Raw genomic sequence first — 20460 nt, forward strand, 5'->3', positions numbered from 1 at the left:
CTCTCTTCTGTCTCCGTTCCACAATATACGTGCAGCAGTCGAGTACACACTAGAAAAATTACGTTGATTACTCATTTCAGCGTGTGCCGATAAAAACGAAAGAAGGCCGCGACGAGTCGTGTGTGCGCGCTTTTTTTTTGTTGTTGTTAAATTGTTGTAATTGCCGCTTGGCGAACTAATGGTGCTTATTAGATGGGGGTGTGGGCGGTACGGCAGATAACGCATTGACACACGCAATTAAAGCGGAAAACACGGGAATGTTTCTGAAAGGTAAGATCTTCTATTATTTACAATTGTTTCAGTGGCGTAACATTTGTTTATCAATTCGCGAATTTTGGCAACGTTGCCTTGTTTATCTAATTGCATTTGTAGGCAATTGTTTTTATTTTTTAACGTCTGTAAGATCGCTAACAAGTAACAACATGTTGGCATTTTATCTATAAATGGTTCAGAGGTCATTGTGTTCATTCCTTGTCCAAAGAAAGTTTATATTTACAAATCATTATTTGTAAGGACTTCGTGTGTTTTATTTATTTATTACGTCTAGATAGGTACCTTTATTTTTAACGCAACTACAGGCTACAACCCAACTTTTTAATCTCTTTATTTATAATTAAATAGCTCTATAAATAGAACGGCACGATACAGTTTCGATTATTCGAGGTACCTACAAAAATTTTTAGAACTTCAGCTGTCACCCGAGGGGCTGGTCTCTTTGAATATAAGTTTTACACTCGAAAGGTTCTTTCGTGAAAATTGTCATTCCCTCAACATTTTTTGGGGTTCCATTGTTATCAATAATTTCTTCAGCATGTTTTAAAACGTCATTAGCAGCATTGTCTCCTTCAAGTTTCTTTGTACTCTCTTCGTATGTCAACATTTTCATTTAATTTTTCAAAAATTTCGAGGCATCGATTGGAAATGTAAAAAATATGAAAAATAGATCGGGAATGGACGAGAAGTAAACAAGAAAATAGATGAAGTAGTGGTCAATTTTAGGGGGATGGGGATAGGGGATTGTTATTATTATTCTCTGATATGGACCGCGGCATTAAGACCTATTGTACCCTCCAGTTTCAGTCCCACTCCCTTCGCCCTGGCCTCCTGAGAACAGCATCTTTTAGCATTCCCCCAAGTGGCGGATTCAGCAGGGGACAAAGGGGGTAATTACCCCCTCCAAACAGCGCAAAAAGGCTTAGCGAAATGGCAAAAAAAACACCCTTTTAAACAACAAACAACTTCATTTACATTATTTCCATTACATTCTTTCTATCATTATTATAAAAATGTGTACTACATGTACATACTACGTGGAAACCAAACTGCCATACCATCTTTTGCTTTTGACCTCGCTTTTGACTTATGGAAAGTTGCATTTTTCGATTGTTCGATTATAAGCCTATAATTTATTAAGTTGTCGGAAATGTGTAACAACTGATTGTTGCATAATCTACCACTCGATCTACCCTTTTAAAAATAAGTAGAAAAATTATCGGATCTAACCTCATTTTTTAATGGAACACCCTGTATATTTTAATGTAAACAGCTAGAACACTAAATTCTCTTTTCAAAACTGTAGTACACAGGGAAGATATTCAAAAAAGATTCAAAAAGATTAAACAAGATTTTGAAAGATCAAAAAAGGTTCTAATGACAAGAAAAACTACACAACATTTTTTTGAATTTATTTAAATTTTTAAAAAAAATTCTCTTTAATCTTTATGAATTGAATTCATTTAAAAATGAGCTTAGGACCCATCCCTTTTTTACCGTAGGTATTTTACGTTATACGCTACAAAATTATGCGAACTCTATTTGCACGGGACACAGCAAGTTACTATGTCGCCTCCAGTGGCGTATACAAGGGAGGGGTTTGGGGGTTCAAACCCCCTCCTTTGGGTGATGCGCTCTCGCCTCGGCACTTGCATATTGCGGGGCACCCACAAAAACAGCAATGATGCTACGCGATAAGTCGGGGATATCTTGGATATCGATGGGGAAGCAGCAGTTGGTGAAATGAAAGTTTGGTGGCAATATATTTCTTCCTCGCACAATTCTCCAAACAATGCTCTGGACGCACTGAAAATGTGCCATCCAGAAATATTCCCAACAGTGAATATCTTACTAAGAATATTAGTTACCTTATTACCTGTGGCAACTGCTACCAGTGAGAGATAATTTTCTACCTTGAGACGGCTCAAAATTTATTTGAGAAATACCATCAGCGAAAATCGCCTCAATGGTCTAGCTTTCTTGAATATTCACAGGCATATTGCTGTAAACATTGAGAAAGTGTTGGATGAACTTGCTCTCAAAAAAAGGAAACTTCCACTCCGTCTGTCTATCTTCATATTTACTTCTTTATATATTCATTACTTTATTATTACTTCATATCTAATATGATACGAAAATATGTTTTGTTTGAGTTTGATATTATATTTATATTATCTATTCAAAATAAATTCTTTGATAATACTTATGAAAATAATCTTCACAAACTGGAGATATCCTTTCGTTGTAAACTAAGTTCCTATGCATATTCCTCCTTCCAGATTAGTTTAGAACCTGAAATCGTAAGTATACTTACAAATGAAGCAAATTCCAGAAGCACTAAAATATATCCTAACCCCCCCCCCCCCTCGGCGACATTCTGGATACGCTAATGCGCCTGTCCGCTCTGTAGATTTATTGGCACGCTTAGTAATCAATCTGGCTACGGCCCTGTACTTGCAAATGTAACTAGCAATACAACAAAGGCAAAAATATCACCTCTAAAGAACGGCATTATCTGTTATGGTACGCCGGTTTTCCCAACCTCTTTAATTAATTTCTCGGCTTTTGGTCATCATACAAATCGGGGACGTATTCCAAGATCTCAATCAATTAAGCGCGCTTCTAATGGAATCACTCACCACTTAATCGAATGCTGTTTACTGCAACTCAATTACTTAGCTACTGTTATACATTAATAAATTATACTCGCTAAAATGTAGGTACGAGATGAAATTTCTAAATTCACACTTCTAATTAGCCCCCAGTGTCTCATGGAATCTCCCAGGTCAGGTAAAAGATCTCTAATCAAACTGATACCGGCGTAAACCCGCATGACCTTGCAGCTTTAATGATAATTTTAAATTAACATAGGAAACAAAAATCATCTAATAATTACTTAATGGAACTGAAATCCTAAAATATTAATTTGTCCTCGTCTTCTAAATGACAAGAGCTTTCGAAGGCAACAATAATTGAAATATCTTGACGGGAACGGTTGCAAACAGCGAATGAATTACAGCTTTTGTTTACGGTTTACGGTAACGGCCGCTGAGACAACTCTAGAAATTAGTCAATTACCGGCACGAAACTGTTCGTAACGAAGCGCCTCCAGATACCGGGTGGTTATAAAAGTATGTACATACACTTCAAGGCGGATACGCGCATGTGCTAGAGCAGGAGGTTAACAACAGAGTTAAAGGATGAGTTAACTACACAAACACTTAGATCATTTGGCTTGCATAGCATATTTACTTTAAGTCAAAATAGCACAACGTCTTAGAAGACAATTTTGTAAAAAAAAATACTAAGATTGCTTGACAAGAAAGGGGAGCACCCAAGGGAATTTATTTCCAAAAGCACGACAGTTACGATATTTACTTAGGATGTAGGTACTACCCCACTTGTCCCCTTCGTTTTCGTTATTCAAATTACTCCTTTAATTTTCCAGATATCGAGATGCAGTGTTTAGATCCTTTCGGGTTTGACACAGGGGAAGATAGGGCAGGCGGATTTAAACAAAGAAGATGGGCACGAATGCTTGTTTTTGTCATAGAATCATTGTCGATGTATATTTAAAACAATTGCATAAGCAATATCATGAATGGGCTGGCACGCTGTTCGCTGTATAAATAAAGCAGTTGCTTCTTAGTAGTCTTCAAGTCACCAAAATGATGTCTGCAAATTTAGGGACTAGATCATATTATCTTCGGGCGAAAGTTTGTGTAATGAGGTCGATTATCGTTATGTATCAACAATTTCATTAAATTTGCGCAATCCATTGCAAATGTCCTGTTTAAGGTCGTCAAGTCGGTGGCGCAGCGCAGGGAGGCTGTAATAACGCGGAATAAGATAAGAAATGAATGAGTCGCTGAGGACGGAAAATAAAAAACAAATGAAATGGAACATTAAGCGGAGTAAACCTGGCTTTATGGTCCCTGGACCCCCTACCCTGTTCGGGCCGGTCGCTCAAACAACTGTCGTGTCGTGTACAGCTAAACCGATTCCACTCCACTATCCACGAGCGAGCGATATTACGCTGGCACATCACATAAAATGGAAGCATCCTAAGTCGATACTTTCCGAGCCCACCGCCAAAGTTACGCTTTCTATCTATACATTAGGAAAAGGACCAACGTCCCGGGATAATAGAATAAGAGAAGAGCGGGAGAGCGAAGGCGGCGGCGGCGGTGGAAGTTCGAGAAAAGGAAACGCATCAGCGGCGCAATCATTTTCAAAATGGATATGATGATAATTGATGGCGGTGCGGGCCAGCTCGAAACCTCCAACATCTACAAAATCTTTATTTGTGTATCGAACATAGACGTATTACCCACGAATCCGTACGGAAATTTGACGTAGATTACGAATAAACAGGCGCCAGATCAATATCTGTAACCAATCGTGAGTTACGGCCTAAAACATAAAGAGACGACGACGTGAGAGGGACAACAACGTTCTCGACTACAAAAATGTTCGAATTGCGTTCGAATATCAATGTATTACACACGAATTCGCACCAGAATTTACCGTACATTTCATTGGAACAATCGTCGAATCGATATCGTTGACTATTTGACAATTAAACGAGCTTTCGCGTATAACAAAAGGACTAACCAAATGTTTCGCTTCGCATTATTCTTCCTCTGATCAATACGAAACAGTCCCAAGCGTTCGTTTTACTACTTTTATTTTCGGGTTATATTGCAGGAATATGAAATCAAAAGTATTGGAACAATCCTATAAATATTCTAATTTTCGCCATTCCGTTTTCGCCGCAGTTCCTCTTATTTTAATTTGTGGATACCTACCTTCATATATTGCGCGATGATGAATCTTTAATTGTGCTATCAAAATTTTAGCGTTTCTAAGCTTGTGAACAAAGAAGTTATAAGAAAAATTCAATAATTAATTTTTGGGCGTTACAATTGCTAGATGAGCAGATCCGCCGGATTCCCAAATTCGAGAGTGACCATCTCGGAAGTCGGCAAAGTGAACCCAATCTAATGCAGATTAAAAGTTATAGAAGTCCGAAAACTGTTGGAGTGGAACGGCTTGTTACAAATTCAAAACAAAATTGCTCGCTAGAATAGTTTTCATTTTATTTTTTAAGAAAAAAATGTCACTTTCGTGCAAGATGCCCCGACAAATATCCACCTCCACCACTTACTTCAACAAGGGTTTCTCGCTAATGTTTAAAAAACAACAAAGCTGTGATGTGAGTTTCGAATCCGGTGATTTTATATCCATATGTATATTCCATATTTCACACTTAGTGAAAAATTCCGAAATGGCCATTTTACCACTTAGTATTTATGAGCACAAATCCCCCTATTTTTTATATTTATCTTATAATTTAACCAGAAACCTATTTTAGAATTTTTTGGTTTTCACATTTTTTACACTTCGCATTATAGTGGTTTCAACCACTATACAGGATTGACATTTCGTCTGGAACACTGGTCACAGCCAGAAAACGGATTGGCCAAAGATCTATTTCTTATATTTTAACATTTTTCCTGAGGATATAAAAAGATTTTAAAAAGAATTATTGTAGACACATTCAACAGTACAAAACTGTATGGAATGTTTCCAAAAATTCGGATGCTTAAAACGATTTTCAAAGGTATTATGGATCAAAACGTTCAATAGTCAATACAAGCTTCTACACTCTTCTCGAAATCGTTGGATTCTCGAATTCTTTCGACATCCCAAACTTCCTCGACTTCGTTGGTTTCTTGGGCTCCACCAAATTTGCCGAATTCCGCGCTTTTCTTCTTGTTTTCCTATTCTTCGGGATTTAAGTTCTTCGAGTTTTTTAGTCTACTTCTTCATCTATTTTAGTTAGTGAAGTTTCATTCATTCTTCCGGCATTTCGATTTTTTCTTCTTCGACTGTTTTTCTCCTCTTGTTAATTCATATTTTGACATCCTTAGTCTTAGATTTTTTCAGATCGTTGACTTTACACGGTTCTGCGCTTTCCTAGGATTTCTCGATCACATCTCTCGTCTTCAACCTTCACGCATCCTTCGATATCTTCAGCTTTCTTCGCCTTTTCTGTTTCTGCATTTTCGGATTTCCAGATCTATTTCCTTACCTCGACCTCGAACTTATGCATCTTCCAATGATATGTCCGCTAATTCTCTGTCTTTGAGTTCTTTTTCATCGCCGTTGGTTGCTTTTTTGTCAGACTTCATAGAATTCGCCTTTATCTGCTCTTGAGACTTCTTCGCAATGAGCGCGTTTAAGTGTGTAAAGTGTGAGACTAGAAACTAATTATTGGTACCAGAAAATAGTGGAAAATTACTTTCGAAAAGGAGACTAGGATTCACGAGTCAGTGTTACAAATTAATTACGTTTTTACACAATGCGAATGAACTGAGAAACTTTTTGGACGTAAAATTAGTAGTTCGTACTAGGTATATTATTATTAATTATTTTTGAATTGTTGCAGTTTTCCGTTATTGGTATGGAGGTCAAGACAGAACTAACAGAACATGAGAATGGACAATCATTTTCCGAAGAGGTAAGATCTTTTTTGCCTGTTTCATTTTTTCAATGCAATGTCTACGTTAATTTTTTTCCGTCTGTATGTATGTACCCACGTTGTCAAATTTTGTTTTTTATGCGTTTGTTTCTCAAGTTGTGTTAAATCCAAAGCCATTGAGAACAAACAAGACATTTTCGAGATATTCACAATTAAATGTTTACGTCTAGACGATCTTTTCACCCTTTGAGAGTATCTTACATATAAATAACATTAAACAGTCCTGAAATAAAAAAATATTAAATTACTTACAATTTTTCTTTGTTTATAATCGAAAATTCTTGTAACAAATATAGCAAACGAGCTCCTGGGTCACTGAACATTTCATCCCTTCTTCTTTGAGTGATGATAAACAAAATACTGAAAACAGAATTGGAAAATTCGAAACCGTTCGGGAGTTATCTTGTCTGACAATGCACTAAAACTGTTTCCTTTACTTCAATTTGACTTATCTTCAGTTTCGCGAGTGAATATTTTTTGCGAACTTTTGAACAAATTTAGGCCGTGAAGCTTGTAAGTATTCTTTTAAAGCTATGTGCACCCCTAGAATGATGAATGAATGATGTGATACGTGTTTTGCATACTCAAATGCGGGCAAATTCGGACCTTTACAAGTGCTTTAAAGGTTGATAAGTAATGTTACTTCAAATATGACTTGATCTGGGTCTGAAATAAAAAATCTTCTTTTTCGTCGCTTTTTGTAAATGTAAAATATTTCTCACTTCTACCTACCCTTTGTTTAAAGCTTTCACAAACGTGTGTAATTTAGATTATGCTGCCCAATATGTTACATCTCTTAATCGCAGCACTATTTGAAGTTTTAAATGAATGCACCAAATAAGAATACCTTTGACATTTCCTTCATATATGCCAGCATTATCGATGCATTTAAGAATTTGTTCGTAAGATGGTTCCTATTCATCCAAGAAAACAACTGTTTACATTCTTTATAATAGGCTTTACTGAATTTGGATTTTGCACCTACCAACTTTTCTTCAACCTTTGCAACAAGCCATCGAATCTTTTTCACCTGAAGTCATGTTATTTACAAAGACGGTGATTTATTTTTTAATTATATTGCAGATATAATAAAAAGTACTATAAGAAACACGTGTAATTGGTCTTTAAGCAACGTGTAAATTTTTTTTTATTATTATTATTATTAGCGCATCAACCGCGTAGGGTTATTTGCGCTGATATTATGCTTCTGTAATGAAATGACTATAATTGGTGTATGACATTGATAGATTTTAGATAGTTTGTAACGTTTCCGAAGTTGCACTTCTCTCCTAATATATCTCGAAGGGATCCTTGAATGTGGTGTCGGGAACGCTGGATATACATGAGGTGAAGATGTGATTGACTGTGAGGTCCACATCACATACGTCGCATTTGGGTTTGTCACTTTTATTTAACAAATATTCGTGAGTCATTTTTGTATGTCCTATTCTTAGTCTATTGATTATAACTTGGGCTTTCCGGGTAGATGGTGATGGTAATATTACGTTTACATTTGGTTTAATTTCCCGTAATTTTGAAATTGACGCACTGTGTTTATTTTGCCCGAGATTTTGCCACTCCCGTAATACTTGTTGTTTAATGAAGAATTTAAGGTCACTATGTATGATTACACTTATATTATTTGTGTCGTTCGTTGCGCCTGTTTTAAAGACTTGATTATACACTCGTGTCTTAATATATTTATGTTTTTCGTTATGGAGACGTGGTGATCCATACCAAACTTATATGCATATTTGTTATTGGCAGCTGGAAACGACGGAGCCCTTGGAAAAGTGAAAGTTGAAACTGAAACCAAACCACCAAAATACAACCAGCTTTAACAACTAACGTGTTTTGGCAGTAACGTTGTTATCAATAGCGAAGAAGAGAGTTGTCGGGAGGTATTCTCTCGAAACGTGTTCATTTTTTTTCCTACGACTTTCATTGAAAATGACATATGTCGTACAATTATGTTTACTTGAAAATTGACAATTTCGCTCACTTATGGCAAAATGTAACGGAAAACAAAACGCACCCGTGTGATTTGCTTTCTCATAAGATCTACCATATATTAGAAAGCAAATCGCATGTTACGTTTTGCTTTCGTAGTAGTCTAATCTTCTTTAACATCAACGTAGTAGGCGTACGTCAAACTCTAAAATTGCGATTAGTTTATTTTTGAATTTATTCCCTTGTGCTACGCGTTTAATTCCTTACTTAATTTTAATGGCGAAAAGTGATTCTTCCATGGAGGTAGAGTGTACTCCATCCAACATCAGGGAAGAGGCAAAATCCACTACACTCGAATTACTACTAACTAAATTGCGGGTGAGTTATGAAAAGTAGCGTACGTCTAATAATATTAGTAAATTTCTTGCAGAAGCTCCAAACGACAAGTACCTCTTTGCTAAAGTAATTATAACAATAGTTCGTTAAAGAGAAATCGAATCTATTTCGTATTTTTAGATAGTTTTAGTAGTCGGTTGGTTCAAATAAAATAACTTTTGTTTCATTATGTAAGTAGATTTTTGGTTGTATGGAGAGTCGTAGGAAAAATAGTGTACATGACTCGTTTGAAAGCCACTTTTCACACTCGTGTGATTGCCACACTCGGCTTCGCCTCGTATGGCAAACTTCACATCTCGTGTGAAAAGTATCGCTTTCAACACTCGTTACGTAATATACTATTTTAACTTGATTGCGGTTTTTGTCTCAGTTTTAATTAACAACCAATCCATTTAACGCTTAATTATGAAATCTATTAATGAATTTGCCGTATACGGAAAGGAGGAGGGAGGATCTGTTTGTTGTATTTGAACGACGTACCTTTTGTTTCACTTTCCCTTTCCTATTTAGACATTTAAACTATAACTTGTCCTAAATAGATAAAATTGAATTACATGAAGTACATTTAAATGTCACTCAAATTATTACGGGGGTGTGGCTTTGTTCACAAAGCCGCTTTATTAATAATCGACCACGACTAAATAAATACAACGAGCAATTACACCCGGCTTTATTTCAGGAAAATTTGCGCCTTGTACATTTAAATTGACAATCGATTTGTGGCACGTTACAAAAATGGTTACGTGTACCGTGGACTATTTTTATAAAAGTTTAATGTCAAGTTCACCTGGTAATGTTACATTACTCCGACAATTCTACATCGATACTCGATAGTGTGGGGTAATTGAGTTGAGTAAAAAGCAATTTATGCGAGTAGAGTTTGTGTTTTGTTCAATCCACAGAGTATAATTTTGGTGGCACTGAATGGTAGTGGGAAGCGGAACAAATGTTTGAAAGCTACTGCTCCTAACCCTTCTAAATGGAATGTGCGAGGGTTTTTTACCTATTTTTTCTAGTTTTGAAAGTGATACTTTTTTTCACGAATTTGTAGGTAAGCAAATAAGTGAAAAAGAGTCTTTTAAAAAATGTTATACACGAAATTTTTTGCATATAGTAATCCTTAGTGACCTAACCCATAAATAAATAATATTATTGACTCAAAAATTGGTGCTATTGTTCATAGATAGGACTAAACGCCATCGAAACGCATAGTGAAAATCGTGAATTTCGAAATGGAAATAAGGCAAAACCCAAAACGACGTCTGTCACTTCCAAACGTACATGATCTATTCTAATTTTTTCATTACGCACGGGTGTAGGTAATGGGTACTATATCATGCCTCTAAATTATACGTTATGACCTCATCAAAGTAAATTGTAGGTATAGGTAGCCCATTATCTCATAGATAATTTAAATAAACGATTGGTCGTAGTACTCGTAGTGTCATAATTTGGAATATGTCTGTCTGTCTTTACACAATAGCGCTTTGCCCCTATCGATTTCAGGTTTTCTCTATTAGATTATGCCCTCTAGTGTATTGATTAGTTAATACAGTGTATTGGTATAATATAGTAGTAGTAGTAGTGTATTAATTTATGAAATAGATTTTGACTGACGTCCAAAATCTTGGTGCTTTCCGTTTGTCTTCTTCGAGTAATTATATACGCGAAGTGGCACGTAACGATTTATCTAAAACCACGTGGCTTCAATTTGTAATCGATATGAAAATAACTTTTGATTCCCCATTCCATTAGTTCCCATAATCAAACGGATATGTATGTTAACCAAAGGTTATTTTCATTGTGTCGCTGTCATGGAAACGTCACCTTTCATACTAGCCGATACTAAATTGTTTTATAAGTGGCGGTCCGCACGGACATCGATATTCTACAAGTGTCCGTTGGACGCAAAACGTTTTATTAGTAAAATGTGAATGATATTGTCGTAAGGTATGTCCCAGTTTGGTGATTCCATCGTGTTTGTTTATCCACTTAAGTGCTAGGATGTTATTTTCAGTTTTATGAACTAAAGTGTCATCTTGAAAAAATCCAAACAGGTAAATTTGACTAGTGAAATGTGCTCTTTAATCACGTCATTGCGATTAGATAGTAAATTGTGTGCAATGTTTGCAATAAGTGTTTTAAAAAAAATCAGTCTGCGTCACTTCCTCTATGTATTTATCAAACTCCCCTTTTGTTTATACCAATCGACATTCGTATATAATCTACCTAGATAATATGAAAGAAAAGGAATTACAGGAATTTTCCTCAACCTCTATACATTTATCCCACCGTTTCTCCAATAAACAGATACCATAAAACATTCTTTTGATACCTCACTTTTCTCATAAACCGCTCCCAAGTTATTCTCAAATTCTCAAAGTTCTTAGTTTTCGTATTCGTATTCCACAAACGCTTATCAAATTTCTCACAATATTCCAGCAAATTTCTCGAAATTTTATTGTTCCTTTCAAGATCTTCTTTAAAATTCCTCCATGAATTCCCCATTAAGTTCTCCTCACTGTCCTCTGCTCAGATTCGCCTTAAACTTCTACAATACTTTTCTTAATTTCCTCCCAAACCTCACCTCTCTTCTTAAGCTTTTATTAAGTTTTCTAGAGATCAGAACAGATAGCATTGAATATTTTTGTAATATACCAGGAATATTCAAAAAAGTTATTTGAACATGTATTAAATTACACCTATAATAACGTGCCTTGTAAGATATACTAGGGATATGCGAATGGAATATATTCTGAGAATAAACTAGAATATTCTTTCGGCTGCAGCGCGAAGGTGCTTGATGGATATGATTTCTCGCTCTTACCTTAATTTCTATCTTCGGTATTCATCCAGTGGATGGATTGCACGAAGCGCTTTGCGAAAACGAGCGGAGGAGCAGATTTGGCACTGCGTGACGCTGCTTAACGAATGCTACTTTCCCACGAATTACATATACCTAGGTATCGCCTTTGTAAATTCTGACCTAATTAGGGCTTTATCTTACAACGACAGAATGTATAAAACTCCTCGATTATGATAAGCTTTTTGTAATTCGACATTCGGTTACGACAGACACACTTAACTCGCTTTTCTTGCTCTTGTTTTAATTACAATAACCCGCTTCATTTACATCATCCCGATTATGCACACCTAACGCAGTATAAATCCTTTATCATATTTTATAAACTATAATGGACTAACCGACTGAAAGACAAATCCGAAAATATATTCCCTTTGCTGATTGTAAACCATGCCTTCTTTTGCGAAGGTACTAATTCTGTTTTTCTTTCCAGTCAAACATGGCTCTCGTCATATTATCTGAAAATGTACACGTTGTACAGACATTAACTCGACATACAAGTGATGTAACATGCTGTGATTTTGCACCAAATTTTACACTAATTACCGGATCAAGGTAGGTAAAGACGCGGGCTGTTAGTACTTTACCGTAGGTACAATTTTGAATTGCAGCGATAAGACAGTTAGAGTGTGGAAATGGGTTCCACAGTCTGGTTACGAGGAGAATTCATATTCTCCTCTAAGAGGCCACAAGTACGGCGTAACCTGTGTGAGAGTTTCCCCTCAAGGTTCCATGCTGGTTTCGACCTCTATCGATGGTACTGCGGTTTTATGGAATTTACATGCCGGTACCAAGATTCACACGATGGTTCAAATGAATGGAGATGCAATAAGGGTCTGTAGGTAAGGAATTTATTCTTTTGTTTCCCGTATTCTCATAGCATGTTGAAATCCATTTTATGTAACTCAGGTTGAATCTACGCCTACCTCGTGGGTGGAATGAGTTTACTGTTCTGCACAACACGCACTGCGCTTTCCTCACGCTCTAGAGTCTAGAATAAAAGTTTTTGTTGCCTACTCGCTTCTCCACAAGTCAATCTAACGTTTGCGATGAATTTTTAATTACATTTCAAGGTCCTTACTCAGATAATCAATTTTTAATTTAAATACCATTTTCTCTGTGACCATGATTAGATGTTGCTGCCCTACTTTTGTTGCAGCATAAATGTCAAAGTATATTTCTGTTCCTTTAAATTAATAATGAACCTTTGAGAATGCTGTCTGTTCAAAACTTAATATTGATATTTCATGGTGCCCACCAAACGTAACATATATTTTGCTTCAGAAGTTTGAATGTATTATTAAAAAAGCAAATTTTACATTTTGTGTTTGGTAGGTAACAAACAAGGTAGTAAATTCGACTTTCCCCTCGTAATTTCTTCCAACCAAGATTTATTTCATTGCCCTCTCTTTATATTCCACGTGTTTATTTTATATATTTTTATTGAAAGACTACCATAGACTATCCAATTAGAGTATAACTATCATGACTGATTTTTAGATTCGCGCCTGATAGCTCTGTACTTGTGACCGCTGGTGATAATGGTGCTATTTGCATTTGGGACTTAGTACATCGAAGTTTAACAAGGTATGTACTCATATATATATTTCGGTTATGACAAAAATGATTAAATAGATCTCTGGAACTTCTACAACACTTTTTGCTATTATTTTGTACTCGATTTTGAATTTGTGCCGCAAGTATCTTCAAGGTGTTTCAGCTTGAAATTTAAATTATACGTTAGGATGGAGAATGGAGATGGAAAACCTCTATAAACCCTTTTCCTAGTATTGGAAAGCGTTGCAGAACATTTTGCCCTCCTCTCAGAGCTTTGTAGATCCTAGCACCTTTTTAATCGCTTTCCAGGGGGCTCTCCCAGATCTTCCTAGATTCCTTCTAGAAATCCATCCGTAACATTCTGATGCTTTTCAGTGCGCTTTTTGGACTCCTAGTGGTCTCTTATACTCTGCAGAGCCCGGGTTACATTGTCAGAGCATGCTAGAATCATCACAAAATCTTTTACACCCATTCTACGTTCTCAATAGGAAAGTTGAAAAGAAAGGGAAAATGTTTTATATAGCAGAGGAAGACATGAATCGTGACTGATTTGGTGGTGGTCGTAAACGGTTTTTTTTGTGACGTCACATGAATCAAATGACGACATTAATTTCACCAATAGTGCCTTAGATCGTCGAATTTAACACTATAATTTAATGTTGTTTTTTGAAATAAAAATAGATGCAATTAACGTTAAATATGTATCTTTTATATGTAAAACCCTTACATTTAAGGACGAATCAGTAAAATCATCCTCCAAAAGAATGTCTTAGTCCGTTTGTAACTTTTCAACCCAGAAAACTGAACAATGCTATAATTTTCAGAACAATTTTTCATCACGAAGGAACAACGCAAGCGTTAGCCTTTACCCCCGATAGCCAGTATTTAATAAGTGCCTGTTCTTTAGAAGTAATAAGCGTTTGGAGTATGCAGGATATTCTTGAAACGGCTGGCGAAGATTCGTGTTCATCCTTGGCTGTGATTGACAATGCTCATGACTTAGGAATTCTTTGCATGGATATCTCACCTGTGATTTTAAACAATGGTAGGTAGCGACAAAGATGGCGTGACATATTAAAATAAGACAGTCTTATTTGTAGAAGAAGACCCTCTAGTTAAGCAGTACACATTAGCCACAAGCGGCAATAGTCACGATATTAAAATGTGGACAGTATTGACACGTGTCAAGCCAAAGTACTGCTCCTCACAAAATCTGGTTTCCGTCGAGAATACCAACTCACTAATTGGACATAAATCTGCTGTCACTTGCATAAAGTATCACTCCACCGGAGCGTACCTTATTTCGTGTGGCCTTGATAAGTACATCAAAATTTGGGATCACAACGGAGGATGTATCACCACAATGAAAACTCACACTCGATATGTCAACTGTGTGTCGTTCTCAAGGGACGGTGGACTAGCCGTTTCGGGTATAGTTACACCTGTTGCACCTCATCTCGGTTTCATTCTTTTCTTTACAGGATCAAACGACAAAACTGTCATAGTTTGGGGATTGACGGAAGACATCTCTGTCGATTCCAAACTGGTTAAGCCCTTTGCGCTTTTGGCGAACGCGCTTAATAATCTACAAGAAATGCAAGTCGTCAAAAACGCGGAAAGTTCCGAGACGTTCGAGTTGGTGGAAAAAATAGACGACATTTTCGAAAGTGCCATTAACTCTTGTCATTTTTATGGCAATCACCTACTGGCCGTCGGATCGAGGTGAGTAAAGTGAAAATAAATTCCGTTATCTACTTTATGATTTTACTTAAAGTGATAAGCTAGTTAAACTGTTTAAAGTTGATGAAAATAACGCCATAGAAGAGACGGATTCTTCGCCATTAGACGGACATAGTTATTCGGTGAATCATGTCGAGTTTTCAAAGGACGGAAGCCGTCTGGCGACTTGTTCCTTGGACGGTTGTACCATCATATGGGATCCAAATGTGAGTTTTCTGTACAAAAAATGTGTAGACTTGTCTTAAAGGCTTATTAAACAAATTATTATTATTATGGTATTAGGGGTGGTGCCAGTCGGATCCTGCACTGCGACCACCTCTTTAACGAAGTCCAGGTTTTTGATAGGGCGGACTTTTTGTATAAGTTTCTCATTTTCAAGTAGGCGTTCCTTTGCTTTGCCTGGTTGATAGACACATTGGTGTTTACTGATGGACTCGGTGAATAAGTTTCTCCAATAGTTTTAGGAGAAACGACGTCAGACTGGTGGAATCTAAACGACTAGGCTTGGGCGTATGAGTCTCGCTCAGGTTTCGGAATGCAACTTCGACGTCCCTCCACACTATGGGTATGTATCCTAGGGGAATACTTATGTAATGTACATAGTGTGGAGGCTAACAGGCCGAGATCTTTTTGAAGTAGAGCAGGAAATATTCCATCCATTCCTGGGGATTTATGTGGATGGCAAGTCTTCACTACCCACCTATTTGCCAAGGCAAAACCCAATCTCCTCTGTTCCCCTTGAGAGGTGTTTCCACAGTATTTGGTTCGCCCGCCCGCATGATTTTGAGCGAAGGTCTTTGATCCCGGAAAGTGTGATTGAAGCAAAAGCTGCAGTGTTTCCTTTGCGGTCTCTGTATACCTCCCCTCAATTTTCTTCAAGAAACTGATTCTACCCTCTGTTCCTTTTTGTACAGTGCGATCAATAATGAGTTGCTGCGCCGCCCGCTTCAATAAATTATGACGTTAGTAATCATTTGCCGCAACAGGCGTGGTGCACCAATACTAAAACATAACCTTTAACTTCAAACCAAAGTAAACTTTTGACGTTTAACCATATTTAATCTAAATCAATGTAGAGCCCTTTGGAGTCTGGCACTTTCTGTAATTTGTTCAATTGCCTTCTCCTCTTCCTCCATGAGTCAGGTTTTGCCTTCCTTATGGCCTTATTATATTCAGTGAGTGTAGTTTGGTATGAACCCCATTCCCCTGTGTTTTTTTTGCTTGACTAAAAAGTTCCCTTGTCTGTGCCTGCAATCGAGAGAGTCCCTCGTGCCACCAGGGCAGGGGCGGTACAGCCCCACACAGTGTGAGAGTATTTTAGGCTCTCCAGTATCAGGTTTTTTTTGACGAAAATACACTTTTTGAAGCACCAGGAATCCGGATTTAAAAAAATCTCAATTATGTAGTTCGGTCTGTCGGTTTGTCTGTCTGTCTGTACTCTCATATCCGGCTCAATCGATTGCAACCAAATTTGGTACAAATATTTTTAACAAAAGGGCAGAATCGCGCATGCGCAGATGTGCGGGTGGTATCTGCGCTAGCCACAGCAAATGTTTTTAATAAGCCTTCAGTCTACACAATTTTGTGCCCATAATAGCTGTGTTATGGGAGTCAAAACTTTAGACAGGTGAAAAAACGATGGAACTCGTAGAAAGCAGTCTGGCGATTAGAAATTGCAGATTCTCCCCAGACGGAAAGCACTTAATCACGTCGGGAGATGACGAAAACGCGAATACGTGGGATCTTGAAACGGGAGAATTAATTGCGTAAGTAGCACACGCAGAAAACGCGAAGAGTGAACATTTCAAATTTCGGCAGAACCTTTGAGGGGCATTCAGACGCGGTCACGTCCGGATGTTTTTCACCGGATGGAAAAATTATAGCGACCACTTGCCATAATTCGGATTTTCGCTTGTGGACTGTCGAGGCGGTCAATATTCACATTCAAGACGACGCACACGATTTGGGTATACAAAATTCGGATTTTTCGGAGAATTTGGAGCCGATTCCTCTTCTCACAATGAATAATAAGCAGCATTATCTATTGGCCACATGCGGCAATGACAGTTTGGTGAAACTGTGGAGAATTTGCATACCGAAGGAGGATGACGAATATGCGTTTTCAAATGTAGAAGTGAAGCTGTGGCGTACCCTGCAAGGGCACGGAGGAAGTGTTACGTGTGTTCGATTATCACCGGAATCTGGAGAAATCGCTTGTTCAACAGCGACAGACAGGCAGGCGCGGCTGTGGTCGGTGTACAGTGCAGAATGCCTACATGTCTTAGATCACGATTCTATCGTTACTTCATGCTCCTTCACGTATGACACTTCTCTACTCGCCATCGGTTGCTTAGATAAAACTCTATGGATCTGGAAGTTACCTCAACAATTAGTAAGATGATAAAATACATATACCGCTACTAAAGTCGCAATTTTCTCAGGTGGTGCGATCGATGTTGCTCAATAAAGTAACGGCGTACAGACGAAAGCTTATAGTCAATTGGAGTACCGAAGACGTCCTCAAATGGTTGCATGAAATCGAGTTTACCAGCATAGTACCAAATGTCATCAACCTCGCTTTGAATGGGCAGAAAATTTTGACGCTTGAAGTGGAACAAATTTGTTCCGGAATGGGTTTAGGTAAGTACAAGACAATTTAGAGCGAAGACCAGTGGCCATTTCTGTATTCTACATTACTGCGTTTGTATTTCTACCATTATAGTATTCGCACGAGAGGATTTCGAAATTAAAATCTGTTTAACTGGGTTGCTAGGTTTTGCTGTGGTAATTACTGCCGGTTAAATTTTGGAAAATCTCTATTAGTGCAGTTAGAGGCAAAAAGAGGGGTTTTTTTTAGTTGTTGGCACATACTCGAACTTCACGCACATCCCGTGTGGCGAGACAAAAAGATTCCCTCCCTTCAGAATATTCAGCAGAATTGAATCTCTTCCCTACTTCAAGTTATATATTACAAATTCACAACCCCTCAGAGTCCCTCCCACTAACCGCATTGTATATACTTGGGTTGCCATAGTTAATAAATCGCAAGTCTAACGGCATTTAATGAGCCATTTTGGAAACGTGCGTTTATAAGGGTAAAAATGTCTGCTGAATCCGAATTCGGATGTTGCCAAGCTGATTTTTGGCTAATTTCAAAATGGCGGCCAAATATACAGAGTGAGCAACAAAGATTGAAGCGTGCCGCTTCAGCTAAATTGGCAATGTGCCGCTCATAGCATATGCTGATTTGATACAAGATACGAAATACGAATAGACGCACGTCACCGTGACAGCGCAGAACGTCATTTTCGTATACAACTCCATACAAAGAAGGTAGTTTTGATATTAATAGGAACAAGCGGTGATGACGCACGCTTCAATCATTGTTGCTCACACTGTATAAATTTGCATGCCAGACGCATTTTACATAGGTAGTTTTTCGGATTGAGGTGTTAAAAAAACATACAGGAGGCACAGAAAATTGCAAAACTTATATATTGGGTACATTATACAGACAACACGGTAACAATATAGAGATAATCCTGACGGCAAATGTATTACCTATATTTCGTTCAAAAATTTTAACGGAACTTAAATTTCTTCATCATTCTGCTCATTTTTTTTACGATTGAAGCAGTCGCCAAGACACTTGTTATTTGTAGATATTTGTGCACTTTTAGTTCATAGCATAATTTATTTAAAGCTAAGTTTTTAGGAGGACTAGTCTGACCATTCGATTTTTCAGTGTCTCTTATCGCATTTGCGAGACAATATGTATGGTACAAAATGTCCCCGGCAACAGCATCAGATGCAACTCTACGCCCTTCTGTACCCACTGCACCCAATGTAAATTTCCATATGAGCGTCCGCCTAAAAAACTCAAGTTGTTTTTGAAAAATAAAATTTTATATTAATAATATATAAATTTTATATTTTATAAATTTACACCTTTATCTACAAAATATTCGGACTATTTTTTTTTTAAAGTTCATAGCAACTGAATATCGGCTGTTTAAAGATTAGATATTTTGCACCGATTATTGTGCTAACCTATTTTATTGTTTTATTCTCGATCAAGACGATTTATGGAAAAAGTAAACCCACAGTTTTCTAGATAAGTTACTTCTGAACATTACCCTAAAAAATGAAATCATATTTTTTGTAAATAAAGTCTGTATCTTGGCGGGCGGTAAATAAACAATTTGAGTGTAGCAAGTGGAGCCGCTGCACTGTATCGGCGGGAACGAAGGGGTAAACCACCTAGTTAATTCGGTGTACAAATAGTAGTTAATGAATTAAAATTAACTTTTAATGTAGTTAATATGTTCTGTAAATGCAGTTAATTTCAAGTTAATTCAGTGAATGTGCTAATGAACAGATCTCGGGACAGATGGACAGGCACCGTAAAATTATAAACTCTCTACGTCCTAGGAGATCGACCATAATCTGAAAATGTTGGTTATTTAAAATATTTTTGCTATAGTGTGTTTTATAAAGAATTTAATAACCTGTCATATTATGTAATAATACACAGGGTGTTCCATATCAAAGTCACATTTTTGTTATCATCTGAAAAATGCGAAGTGGTTTTGCTTTTTTAATTGCAGATTTGAATTCATTGGAAAAAATACGCAATTTTTATTTATATACATTTATATGTACAGTGTGTAAAGCGATGGGGTGTACAAGAGGGAAATTTTTTTTAAATATTGATTTATGAAAAAAATTTATTCTTCATGGTTGCTTTGAAAGTACCAAAAACGTTTCGATGGTTTGTGGATTGACAGCAATACGCTCTTTTGATTATAATGTAGCATTCTACATAACTTTCAATAAAAAAAATAAATTTTATTATTTTTTCAGATTTCTATAAATAAATTTTAGATTATCGAAACGTTATTGGTACTTTCAAAGCAAGCAAAAAATATCATGAAGAACAATTTTTTTTCATGAATCAATATTTAAAAAAAAAATTCCCTCTTGTATACCCCATCGCTTTACACACTGTATATATAGTTGGAAAAAACCTAAGTACTTACCAACGGTTATTAAAAAGCACAAAATTTAATAACAAACAAAATTTGCTGAGGAAAATGTAAAACACTAATTTAATTAATTCACAGCTTTTTTGGGACAC

At 36.9% G+C, this 20460-nt stretch overlaps 1 protein-coding gene across 6 annotated transcripts; it reads left to right on the forward strand.

Annotated features, from left to right (window-relative positions):
- The first annotated feature begins 36 nt into the window (after positions 1-36).
- Positions 37-18467, forward strand: LOC116167868 (uncharacterized WD repeat-containing protein alr3466-like). Of its 6 annotated transcripts, XM_031483471.1 has the most exons (12): positions 37-270; positions 6725-6796; positions 12460-12581; positions 12638-12868; positions 13527-13613; positions 14408-14628; positions 14684-15013; positions 15065-15305; positions 15358-15529; positions 16947-17089; positions 17142-17715; positions 17765-18441. In XM_031483471.1, exons 2-12 carry the CDS (start codon positions 6740-6742, stop codon positions 17981-17983), a joined length of 2397 nt encoding a protein of 798 aa, XP_031339331.1. In that variant the 5' UTR covers positions 37-270; positions 6725-6739; the 3' UTR covers positions 17984-18441. The 6 variants fall into 6 exon arrangements, with proteins under 6 accessions (XP_031339331.1, XP_031339321.1, XP_031339356.1 ...); XM_031483461.1 differs by having other exon boundaries at positions 14684-15305; positions 17765-18462; XM_031483496.1 differs by lacking the exon at positions 13527-13613 and having other exon boundaries at positions 17765-18449.
- Positions 18468-20460: the final 1993 nt, after the last annotated feature.

This window comes from Photinus pyralis, unplaced genomic scaffold (genome assembly GCF_008802855.1).
Source record: "Photinus pyralis isolate 1611_PpyrPB1 unplaced genomic scaffold, Ppyr1.3 Ppyr1.4_LG1, whole genome shotgun sequence".
NCBI lineage: Eukaryota > Metazoa > Arthropoda > Insecta > Coleoptera > Lampyridae > Photinus > Photinus pyralis.